Below are 12,441 nucleotides of genomic sequence, written 5' to 3'. Positions count from 1 at the left end.
GTCATCATTTCTCGGAAACTGAAATTTCATTTTCGCTTCCCCTCCGGCCCGGCTGGCGTGTGCGCAGCGCGCCGGGGAAGGAGGCGAGCAAGCCCGGCGGTGTGGCAGGAAACTCGCCATCGCCGTGCCTCCCGGGGCGCCCCGCCTTGCGCACTCTTGAGCGGGCCTGGCGCTACAAAGTGCCGGTTTGTAGCTGGTGGCCGTCTCCAGATTGCGCGCTGCCTGGGCGAACAGCGCTTTTGAAAAGGGGGGCGGTGGCCCCGGCCGGCCGGCCGGCCGCTCTCGGGAGTTGCTTGTTGAGGGTGACACGTCGTTTTGTTTACCGGAGTATTTTGTGACGGTGCGGGTGTGCGCACACACACACACACACACACACGCTGCGTGTTTGTCACAGTCGCTTTTCTTTATTTATTTTTTCCTCTCCCACTTTTAATTGTCCATAAAGGCGCTGCAGGACCGGACCCCCTTTGTGCTCCGAGCCCGACGTCCAGTTAAATATTTACAGAGGCAGAGGGACAGACGCACGCAAAGCTGGTTTCGTAATCGGCTTGCCTTCAGCGGCAGAGGTGCGGGTCCCGGCGTTAACGCACAGCAGGCAGTCGGAAGCCACGGTGTAAAACATTAAAACGGAAGGAAAAAAAAAGAGAGAAGAAAAACCCGTGGCTTCAGTGAGTTGAGAGGGTGGAAGTTGTGTTACACGTGCTTACGACCATGGCTACGCGGGGCTGCGTTATTGGGGCTCGTTTTCAGACGCTGCCTTTCCTTGATCAAAGGTCAGCTGTTACTGTAGGTCTGCAGACCCCTCCTCCAACCTTAAGAATGACAGAGCCGCTGGTTGTTCGGAGCTTTATTATCATTGTATGTATATATAATATAGTAACAGCAAAAAAATCATTATAATCCAAATACGGGGGAAAAAACTGCATGCCCTGACAACATTGCCTGGAGTCTGTTACCTGTTTAATAAACTCAAACAGATTACAGGGACTTCGGAACGTTTTCTCTTCAGATCCTGAGACGACTGATGTTTTTCCTTCCTGTTCTGAGAGAGGTGCAGTTGAACACCTTATCCGACACAGTTCTGTCATTCACAGAGGAATGAAATGTGTGTTGCGATGGTTTGTTGATTGCTCTTTTTTTTGGGGGGGGGGGGGTGTTCTTATTTTAAAAACAAGAATAAGGCATGACATTTTCTTTAAACTGTACCACCCACATAACTAGGTCTTCCCTGAATTCCTCTCTCTCTCTCTCTCTATGGGATTTTGTGATAATGCCTTGGGGATTCTCCTTGGTAGTGTCCCGTTGTCTTCTCTGTGCTGAGAACATCACTCTAGGAATATTCTGCGTGCAGCATTTTGTGGGTCCGCATGTACAGTATGTGTGAAATAAGCTGGGCCCCCATGAGTGGAAACTGCAATAAAAATGCAATTAATCCGTTAAGGGCTCCAGATGGATATTGTGTCATAACTTGTTTTTCCTCAGAGTGGCCCTGCGACAGTGTATTACCTGGAGTTGCTAATCGTGGCATTTCCATAAAACGTGTATGACTGCATACGGCATGTGTTCTGTAGGGTCCGTGCCCCCACTCTTAATCAACCGAGACAAATTGTAGTGACATCTGCAAACGTTGTCAAACAAAGAGGATACAAAGGCATCAGGTTAACAAGGAATAAGGTCACTTCTTTTGGGCTCTTGGGACACCAATCAGTTCCATGGTGTCCCGTGACTATCGATCTATCAGATGGAGATTCAGGTTGCGTGGAAGCAGGGTGCCCAGATGCCCCTGGGGGCTGTAATTCAGTTGGAAGGTGTGGGATGAAGTGGTTAGAAAGTGGAGGCCTGTTGAGCAGCAGTTGCAGGGGGCTTGTGGGTAGTGCTCGACCGAACATTTCCAATCATTTCTGAGGCTATTCCGAGGCAAGTGGCAGTGTGGGCGAAGGATGTTCTTAATTGAACAGATTAGCTGTTTAGGTGATCAGTAATTTACAGGTGTTCCCAGATGATACAAACAGGTGATCCGCTGTATAAAATAAACTGGAATGGGGCTCTCTAGGACCTGAGTTCTAGAGCTCTGGGCTAAAGAGGCTTTTTTAAAAACACTGTAACCTTATATAGTCTGTTGTCATCAAGCGACTTCTTTTTTCCATTACTAGCACAGGATTCAATGTTACTTCTGTGTCCCTTTCGTACATTATTTTTGTGTTCTAGTTGGCAAAACAAAAGTCTATAGTGTGCACTTCACCCTACAACAGCCAATACACTGGAGACTGACACATTACACACCTGTAAAGAATTGTAGCAGCAGCACTGTGTGAACATCCGAAAAACAAGAAGAGCCTGTTTGATAGTTTAAGGAAGTTCAACTTTATGGGATGTCTTGTATGTTACTATTTCAAACAGTCTGATGGTGCAAACATGCAAATTATAGTGCCTAATATAAATAGTAATTCTGATTGTATAGTAATAGATTTGTACAATCGATCCTGATACTCTCAGAGTCTTTTTACATATAAACTTACATATACATCTTTTACACACAAACAAGTTTATAAATGTAGCATTACAAGCCGTTTGTGTTTTACGATCGTATTTGATCACATTTGTGTAACATATTTTCTAAGTTTTGAAATCTGTCCCCTCTAAACATTTTTATATGAAACTGCAGACGTGCTTTGTATTTTCAAGAATCAAAAGACGTCGACAAAAAGTTTAATATTTTGCTCCTGAAAAAGTCCGGAAAGTAACCCTTAAAAACCTGGCCCCCAGTGAATCCATATTAAAATCCCATCTCACTGAATTGTTGAACAGCACTATATCCTGAATTTTAGTGTAAGAAATAAATGTGTATGTATAGTGATTGTTATCTAATGGATTCGGGTGTAACCACATGAATGTTAAGAGTTCTAAGGGAAAACAGCGCAGCAATCTCCCTGTTCCAAGCCGATTCTTGTTCTCCAGTCATGCTCTGGCCTTATCAGTGTGGCAGGCTTGGTCGTACAATAATGTTTTCTACCACCGAAGAATTCGCCTGGGTTTCTAAAGTCAGGAAGGGGCGAGGACTGAGGTGGGACAGGTTTTACAACCAGGAGCAATAAGGGTGTAAAGCCTGCCTCGCTTGCCTGAGCTTTCAGGGTTCAAGGTGTTCCGCAGCCGGATTGTGAAATGCGCGAATCGCACTTTGTTCCTGCCGTACCTGTCGGAGCGATGAATCAGTTACGTGCGCCGTCGTAAACACCAAGGCCAGCATACCGCTTGCGCTTTCTTCACGAAAAACCCACGTGTGAGGGAGCTCAAAGCACAGTGAGTGTTGTTATTTTACCTGACTGACACTTTTATAAAATAGAAGCTTGGATATGTTCCTGTTCATACAGCTGGGCATTTGACTGAAGCATTCTGAGTAAAAGACATTGTTTGCCCAGCATGTAATTTGAACCTACAGTATTGTACACCCTTCCAGTCACCAGTCTAGAGACCCCTAAACCCTGCCCTAGTACATTTTCTAAGATGACACAGTGACGTCTGCTGCCATGAAAATGTATCTTACTGCGTGAGAGTTTCATGATAAAGCCATTGTGTAGTGTTCAGGTCTCTCACTTTCAGTAAGGGTGTATTGTCTCTAGGGTACAGTCTATTTTTCAAGCTATGTGCTTTATACTGTACACAACCACACCAAATAAAGTTTTTTTTAAAAAACACGATATTGCATTGTCCATCTTGTTTTCATGTACTTTATAGTGTAAGTATTTTAATATTTTATTTTTCAGGATATTTTAGTTAAGAAAGAAATCCAGTTGTAAACACACAATAGCGGTTTAAACTTGAACTATTTACAATCCCTGCTGTAATTTCAAACGTTTTTAAGAAAGGAATATTTTGTCTTTAAAGATGCAATACAACTAACAGTCATAAAAAAACAACATATGAGGTCATGGAAAGACTATATGCAGAATATTTCGATCCTGTAGATAATGTACAGAAGAGAAATATGATGGATATGATAGAAGTAAAAAAAAGAGAAAAGCGCTTTTTCAATGCGTGTAGCTGTAACCTTTAAAAAATCCCTACATGATTCCTCGTCCATATAAATTGTGTTAAATCCAATCTGGTTTCCTTTAGGCATGTCCGGCAGGAAGAATTACATTCAGTGGTGATTTATTCGCTGAAGTAAAGGTCTCTTGTCAGTCTGGAGATGATGCATGGCATCTGTTTTTTCCCATGAGACAACCAGGCACCTGTGTCAGACTCAAACCTGAGGGCCACCCAGTGACTGACCCGTGTCAGGATCCTAGCGAGGTCCAGATCCCTGCCGTGTTGATCTAACATTTCACACAGCCTTCTGATGAAAATCGAGCCCCGGACCTGGTTCCTCCATGAATAATATCCTGGCGAGAAAAAGCAACCGTGACTTTCTTGCTTATAGACGACTGGGAGAAAAGAAACCGGCAGCGAACCAGAGTTCTCATGTCTGGCTTTTTTTTTTCTGGATCACAGCAGGAATAGACATGTTTTATATTTTTAATTAAAAAATAAAAAAAAACATAAGGATGAAAACGAAAGATGGTGCACCTCGCACATTTCTTCACAATCTGGGGCAGCCAGCCGGCAAAACAGACTTCTGAAATTTGATGGACTGTAATACCGCTATGATAAATGGGAGAGAAAACTTTCGAAAAGTCAACCAGAAGTTGTATCCTGCTTTTAATGTAAACGGGGCATTCTCGGTCTTGCATTAATGACACCCAGGGCTTTCTAGCACTATGAATCGGGCAAGGACAATCAAAGTTGCCTTTATTGAGGCCGCAGAGCAGGTGCACAGGCTAAAGAGGAAGGTGTGCGCTCCGCCCGCGTTGGCCGCACAGGAGACGCAGGGACGGTACCTGCAGCGGTGGAGTGAGCGCACAGGAAGTCCTCTTCTGGGATCTCGCTGATGTCAATGTCCTCCGCTTCTGTGGAGTCTGTCTCAACGCCGCCGTCGTACTCCTCTCCTCGGCAGGCCTGGGCGGGCGAGAGAGAGGAGCCTAAGTGACAGATCACGGCTTTTTTTCTGTGTTATTTTCCATGAATATACCGAGAAGGAAGATACAAAACTGAAACAAAACACTCTCCAACAGACACAAACATAATAAAACGTCAAAGTATTTGTAAATATATGTTATTATTATTATTATTATTATTATTATTATTATTATTATTATTATTATTATTATTATTATTATTTACAATGACTTTTTTCCTTTGATAAAAACGTATTGAACATTTTGCCCATTGTCCCTGGTACTGTACTTTTAAAATATTTATGCTTTTTAAAGCAGCAATCCTGTTAAAGTTTCAAAATATTGAAACTGAAGTCTTGATTTCTGTGCTTTTAAACTATGGTTGCTTTAAAAACAGTTTAGATATTCCCTTTCATGAAGTTATTAGAAACGTAATTTAGAATTTGTACATTGACTATTGATCCTTTTTACTTTCATTGTACTGTATATAGAAAATTTGAGGTGTATTTTAATATTCTGCATCACCTGTTTTCATTCTGTCTTTCCCTGGAATTAAAATGCTTTACCTGAATGAAGAACAGTTTGGGCTTCCCAGCTAGGCTTGGACAGTCCTGTGCACTGAATAGAGCAGTCAGCTCCTTAATTTTAATTTCTCTGTCTGTCCCATAAATGTGACCTTTATAACCATGGCTAAGAATTACACAAGCAAAACATGCCATCTCACCGTGGTCCTCTCTAGAAACTGAAGACAAAGAAAATAGAGCTGTGTTAATATCACAGCAGGGAGATTCTTGTCCACAAAGCAAGTCAGCACACATCAGGCACACAAAGAGCTGTGAATGGCAGGAGGCTTTTCATCATGGCCTTGTTTGACTGCTGCCAGCTAATTGATCCCAAATCACTTCCGTCTGCTTAGGGAAGGATTCTACAGTGTCAGCTACAGCACATCTGTTGAAGATGCCAAGTGCTTCTTTTTGCCTAACGCAGTTGTTCTGTTTAAATGTACTGTATGCTGTATATATACACACAGCAAGACCTTGAGAATGCAACAAATGCTTTTCCAATACAGTTCTGTGGTTTGTTTAAAACCTCTCAGTGTCTTAATTACGCCATGCCTCTTCGGACTTGCCGATTGTTAATAACTTGGTTCACCATTCCTGTGCTGTGTTGGAAGTTTGGGGAGATGTAGACGTTCCTCCTGCCCCTTCCTCTCTCCTCCTCACAGCTGCAGTGGTTCGACGCTTCCACCTGCTGTTGAGCTGCGAGTCCTGCAGTGTTTGCTCAGGAGATTCGCCGGCGGGTCCCAGCCGACAAGCCCACAGGCTCACAAGCCCCCTCAGAAGTGATAAACGTCTCGGAGGATTGTGAGAGCTTGGATCACAGCACCTCGGCTGTATGCTTTGACACTAAAGAGATTTAGTTTCTCAAACTGTGTGTATGACACTATTACAGATTAGCGAGTAAGTGAAATGGAAACAAAGCTACAGTTGCATCTCATCTGCTTCCCTTCATTTTATTTGAACATTAATTTTAGCGATACGTATGGAGAATATTTTGCATTTTGTGAAGGCCGGTACCTGTATCTAAGACCTGCCGCATTTCAGCGCATGACAGGTCTTTCTCCATCTGCACTGTGAAGCCCAACGATCCAAAGGCTTCCCTCACTTTCCTCCCATCCTCCTCGGTGCCGATCCGCTTGTTCATTCCTGACAATCAACGAAAACTGTGAGAGGTGCGTAGATTGCCAGGCCAGACAATCTTGGTTCCTTGTTCTTCAATCTGTTGCAAGATTCTGATCTAACCTGAATCAATTTGATTATTTAATAGATCCTCAGCAGCAGAATCAGTTACGTAATTAAGAGTTCATTGCATAATTACAGTACAGGTTGAACTGAAGTCTTGCAACAACAAGCCTGGAAGAGCCAGGGTTACTCGAAGTACTGGTGTGGTCATCCTGCATTGCCTTTGCTCTGCCGTGCTACAGTATTTAGGACAGTAAGGGCATTCCTAGAATTAAATAATGCAGCACAGTGCTGCTGGCATGCAGGTAGACCATTAAGCAGCAGAACAACAGAAGAGAGCAATTCAAGATCTACACATTGCTCTGGAACCGACTTTTCCAAAGAACCTTGTTTGTTGAAACTAAATGAAAGTTTTAGGGCTCCTGCTGCTGCAAACACAATATTTTGGTCAAAAGAAAAACGAAACCGATACGCAAACACCATGAAGCTTACCTGAGAAATTTTCATTGTTGATGATGACACACTTGCCGATGTTCTTGTACTTCAGGCTGTATCTGTAGATACTAGAATGTGCTTGAACGCTGCCAAAATAAAATGTGTAATTGGTTGCAATTAGTATTTATTTCTACTAGCTGATGTCCACCAGATGCCCTCAGCAGCCTCTTTCCTGGCAATAGTAGAGGGGCTTGAGCAGGAAGCAGAGCATGGGCATCGTTGCACTGGGCCGGTCGCCCTTGTGTGCCACTGAAGAAACCTGTCCAGGGAGGAGCTGGTCTGACTCACTTCATCTGCAGAAAGATGCCACTACCCCGTCCCCTCAAAACCCTCCACCCTCACAAGCACAGCACAGCGCCATTTTCTACAGCCTGTGGCACGTTGTGCTTGCCTGGCCTGAGCTGGTTGGGTCACTCTCAGGTGTCCCAACCCGCCAGCTAACAGGCGTCCAAGCCGGAGTCAGACCGCTCTCCGGTTTTGCCAAGCAGAGAGAATGACCGTCTTCTGTATTTCAGTGCGTAGCTTCCAGACCACTGTGCTCGTGATGAACAGTGATGGCGGTGATTTCGATTTCAGCAACACCTCCAGTCAGACAGGCCAGGAGTTAGAGGAGGCCACTGGGTCCCAGATAAACACACCACTTCATTGCAGTCCACATGACAGCACTCTAACCTTTATTGTTTATATACCCTAAATGCCAAGGGACAAACACACCTTAACCAAACCAACCCTGACAGAGAGGCCGGGAATTATAAGAAGTCAAATAAAGCTTAAAAACCTACCCTTTGAATGTTTGTTTTTCCAGACATTCACGCACATGAGGGTGAAGTGAACAATAAGCAGAAGCTGTTGATCATTGTGCTCTTGAGCACACAGCTGTGGCTTTGTGTGCCTCAGATGCCTTTGTCTTTTTGTTTTGCCATTTCGCTGACAATGAGATCACCACCACTACAGTCGGGGACTTTCACCTGATAAAAACTCATCTGTCGGGCATGGTTCCTATTTCCATTGAGGTCCAGTTCTCTTGCCACCAGACGAACCTTCTGATAACTCCTCCAAATATCTACAAAGCTTGTGAAGTGATGGATGTGCTCTAAGAAACTTCGAGCAGCTGATGTCACCTACCTTGTCATTCCAGTGTCAAAACCTATAATTACACCCGTAGCTGTGGTGACATGTCCCTGCTGAACATTTGTGCCCTCAAACTCCATGTATGGCAATGAAGTGGCTTTTCTTCCTTGAGGAGCGAAGACTTCACTGTCACACACTGTCATTGGATATGGGTCTGCGTACTAGTGAACCAAACCTCCCAGGGAATCATATTTCACTGCCTCCTCCACACAGCAGTGACTCTTAAAGGCCAGTGTCTTTTCGCCAGATCTCGCGGCGCACAGAACGTCCTCTGTTCCAGAAGTAGGTCCACTCGATCTCTTTGGGTCAGTGGCTTAATGACTTTATACAACAGTTTCAGTTAAGTAAATAACAACATTATGTTTTTACAATCGATGTAAATGTATGCAATAAATAAAAATCTAAACCAGAATCTGAGTGGCATTGGACAAGTTGCTTCAGATTGTGTTCTCAGGAGCTGAAACGGTTTTATATTGTTCTGAAACGTCAGATTATTACATGTATGCATAACTGCTTAGGAATTTTTATCAGTTATACTGTATATACTGAAAATTTTCTGTGCATCTCTTTTTGCGAAATAAAAAAAAAGAATTTTCTGTCAAGACAGCTTTGACATTTTGTACACGTCAGTGAGCAATTCGATCAATTTGCTATTGAAGGAATGTGGATTTTTCTTAGCAAAAGTATTCATCGTTGGGATACTGTGTGAGTATTTTCTAAATACTAGTAAAATTATTATTATTATTATTATTATTATTATTATTATTCTTTCTCCTCTGAGTCACACAACCTACCTTCCATCTTCCCTGCTAGGCGTTGTGGAGTCCATAGAACTGTGGAGCAGAGGGCCGTTTCTGTGAGTCGGGTGCTTCTGAATCAGAAAAGCTCTTTCCCCCTTAAGAGACCTGAGCACACAGTTTGCTCTTTCTGAGAAGCGATTGTGTTCTCTTACTTGCAGAAGACAAGGAAGAGAAATCAATGGCAGATATTATCAATGGCAAGCTACCGGCTCCCTGAGTCTGAATTCTGGTTAATGATTTACAGAACAGGGGCGAGGCACACAATCCTTGAGTCCTCACCCCTGTTTGTGGAGATTTAACAGGCTAATTAGGAAAACGTAGAAATAGATGTACATGACGATAGCAGGCACGGTTCAAAATAGTTATATTGATAGATTTGATCTGATGAGACAGATTTCCTTCTTTAGAAGTAGCAAAGTAGGGTATCCATGAATCCAGATACAAGGCCATAAGACTGATTTGGTTGATAAAAATACAAAAAAAGATAACGGTCGGCACAATATAAAAAAACTCACAAACTCAACAATCCCTGGGTTTTGTTCTGATGGGGTAATGTTGAAATCTAATGCTCAGAATTTCCGTAAATGTGCCTTTTAAAAATAATTAGGAGAATGTCAGTCTGAGGAAAAAATTAAGTGTTGGGACAGTTAATTTAAAAATTTACATGACGTGTAGCACGTCAGCACTCCAGGATCCTGGGTTCAATGTTGGGATTCGCATGTTCGCTCTGTGTCTGGGTGGGTTTTCTCCGTGTGCTTTGGTTTCTTCCTACAGTCCTAAAACATGCTGTCAAGGTCACCTGGCATCTCAAAATTGACAAATTACCTGTGACGGGTGTCTCTATTTGGTCAATGTTATACTGTCTGTGATTAATAATGTGGTTTCATCACAGGTTGCTGTATATAGTATAAAGTCTGTACTAACTGCTGATTTCTGCTTCATAGTTTGAGGTTCAAAGGTCAGATAGGCGTGAGGGTGTGTCCACAGCAGCCACTTGCGTGCAACTCAGTAACATCGAAACTGAAGCCATGGGCATTTTTACCTCAACATAGGACTGCAGACAATTCTAAGATTATAAAAAGAACAGTTCAACATCCATACCAGTGAATTAAGCTGAAAGATGCAGTTCCATTCGCTACCTTGAATAAAAGGTTTTCCGTTTGTCTGTCCATCATCAGAAAAGCTACTTACTGCAGTTCTGTCAAGGGCTGAAACTCCCAGAAGCCTACATGGTGCGAAGCAGGAGTAGATTGTGGACTGGGCATCAGTCTGTTGTATGGTGGACACTCACACAGGATAGAGACACCAGTGAACCCAGCCAGCATATGTTTGGAAACTGGGAGCGAACCAGAGCATGTGGAGGAGAAGCCACACAGACAGGGACAGTGTACAAACTCTAAGACCCTAGAGTGGCACTGTGCCACATGAAATTTAACTTCCTGTTAATTTTGAAATTAACTGTGCCAATATTGAACTCGGGACCCTACACTCTCAGCAATGCTTACAGCCACAAAACCTGGTCACATTATATGTATATTAGAAAGGCTGATGGCTTCTGGCTTCTGTTAAAAGACCAGACATCTGATACTTCAAGGTGTAGCTCCATCCACAAGGCTTTCATTGTTTAATTAGGTTTATCGATACAATTCAATTGAAGACGGTGAGAATACACCCTTCATCCACAGGATTTTATACAATTCAATACTTCATTCTTGAACATTCAGATTCATTTACACTTTGCAAATCCCATTCAAAATCCTTTTCATGCTCAAGTTTTCATTCAGGTCTAATGCAGTTTGGCATCTTATTCTTTTATCCTTTTCATACAGCCTCTGGTTACTTCCTTAAAATAGTCTGCCATCCTCACAAACTATTTGATTTGTGTGGCATTCTTTAGTTTTCGTAATCCCTAACACCACAAAAGGAAATAGGTTTTCTTGAACTTGGAAATTCCCCGAAGAACTTATGAGGTCACTTCCGGAATCCACAGAGGCTGTTATGAAAAAAATGCCGTCAATTCTGTTGCATTAATCAGGTTTTGAGAACTTCACTTCTTTGTGCCAGTGGTATTAACCAACAAAGCAGTTCCAGAATGTTAGAACAGCAACACACTGTCACATTGTCTTGACAGTTACAGAGATCTGATGTAGTATAGAGCCCCATTTCTTTTGTCTCACTACATTTCTGCACCAGGAATTGCTTTGCTTCAAATGCAAAGCACCCATCATGAAGAAAAATATACATGCAGCACTCCACACTCATTTCAGCTTGGAAACGATTAATTCACTTGAAAACACAAGTTTATTTCAATCCTTAGTGGTACACAAGGAAATGTTCACAGGATAATGCATTCTTAGGAGCTGCCTGAGGTATTGTATGACTAGCAAAAAAGTTCTATGGTCTTCAGTGGGTCCCCATTATTAAACAATCTGCACCCCCTCCCAAAATCAAATCATTTTATGCCTATTTAACAGCATTTGTGCCTCAAATCTATAAATGAATGCTCAACTGGTTCTCCCCCCTAGCTGATGCTGTGACTGTCATTTGCCAAATGGTCAATGACACTGTCAAGTGGTTTTTAATCCTCTTCGTCATTTACTACAAACACACTTAACAACTGTGAGAGGCTAATGAATCCCGTAGCTGTCAGGGCCTGTGCTGCTTAATTTAAATGTTTTTTCTCCACCCTCTTGATAAACAGTTGTATAAGTCTATGCAATGATGAAGAAGGGTGATCTAGACTTTAAGTATTCAATTTCAGTCAAAGATCACAGTTCCTATAACTGAACAAAGAATTTGCTGATCTTTAATGCACAAGGTGTCCCAGTAACGGAAACAAGTGAGTCAGGGCGACATATAATCAATGAACTGTGGTTCTCCAGTTGGATTCTCCTAGTTTAGGCATTCATTCTCACAACTATTAAAAATGACATTAAACAGGTGACTTACTAAAGAATTTCACAAAAAGTCATTAAAAAAATTGAAATCCCATTTCTTCAGTACAACAATAAATACATCAGGGAAAATACAGTTCCTTGGTCAGCATGGAAACGATGCAAGGAATCTGCTTTTTTGCATCGAAGCCTGGAATGTTTGAGATGGACTCGAAATCCAGCGCCACCCTGTGGTTCACTCTAGTCATGATCTGCATGAGCTCCAGCTCTCTGCCGTACTTTGTCAGCATGTGACACAGGGACTGGATGAACCAGGAGCCATTCATTGTGTTCCTCCATGAATAGTAACCTTCAAAGACAAAGAAACAATGGCACTCCCTTATAA

At 42.6% G+C, this 12,441-nt stretch overlaps 2 protein-coding genes and 2 long non-coding RNA genes across 5 annotated transcripts in view; 2 read left to right on the top strand and 2 right to left on the bottom strand.

Annotated features, from left to right (window-relative positions):
• Positions 1 to 444: 444 nt before the first annotated feature.
• Positions 445 to 1,436, top strand: LOC148677520 (uncharacterized). The gene is made up of 2 exons (XR_015940133.1): positions 445 to 566; positions 1,010 to 1,436. It is a non-coding gene; the product is annotated as an uncharacterized LOC148677520 (long non-coding RNA).
• A 1,375-nt stretch (positions 1,437 to 2,811) lies between these two features.
• Positions 2,812 to 8,774, top strand: LOC148677519 (uncharacterized). The gene is made up of 2 exons (XR_015940137.1): positions 2,812 to 3,300; positions 4,117 to 8,774. It is a non-coding gene; the product is annotated as an uncharacterized LOC148677519 (long non-coding RNA).
• On the bottom strand, positions 3,715 to 9,333 carry LOC148677518 (caspase-7-like). 2 transcript variants are annotated; one of them, XM_088640157.1, is made up of 6 exons: positions 9,157 to 9,333; positions 7,229 to 7,317; positions 6,572 to 6,700; positions 5,561 to 5,736; positions 4,878 to 4,995; positions 3,715 to 4,382 (listed from the first exon to the last, which is right to left on the bottom strand). In XM_088640157.1, the coding sequence occupies exons 1-6, from the start codon at positions 9,189 to 9,191 to the stop codon at positions 4,153 to 4,155; spliced, it is 777 nt and encodes a 258-aa protein (XP_088496283.1). In that variant the 5' UTR covers positions 9,192 to 9,333; the 3' UTR covers positions 3,715 to 4,152. The 2 variants fall into 2 exon arrangements, with proteins under 2 accessions (XP_088496283.1, XP_088496271.1); XM_088640145.1 differs by lacking the exon at positions 9,157 to 9,333 and adding an exon at positions 8,357 to 8,529.
• A 2,111-nt stretch (positions 9,334 to 11,444) lies between these two features.
• The window catches only part of LOC148677517 (caspase-3-like), a 9,573-nt gene continuing 8,576 nt past the window's right edge, over positions 11,445 to 12,441 (bottom strand). The window contains exon 7 of the mRNA XM_088640169.1: positions 11,445 to 12,405. Within this exon, the coding sequence (XP_088496295.1) occupies positions 12,179 to 12,405 (227 nt within the window). The 3' untranslated portion in view covers positions 11,445 to 12,178. The remainder of the gene's footprint in view (positions 12,406 to 12,441) is intronic.

This window comes from Lepisosteus platostomus, chromosome 1, assembly GCF_059453375.1.
Source record: "Lepisosteus platostomus isolate fLepPlt1 chromosome 1, fLepPlt1.hap1, whole genome shotgun sequence".
Classification (NCBI taxonomy): Eukaryota; Metazoa; Chordata; class Actinopteri; order Semionotiformes; family Lepisosteidae; genus Lepisosteus; species Lepisosteus platostomus.
The sequence above is the reverse complement of the archived record's forward strand: the minus strand, read 5'-3'. Positions and strand labels throughout refer to the sequence as shown.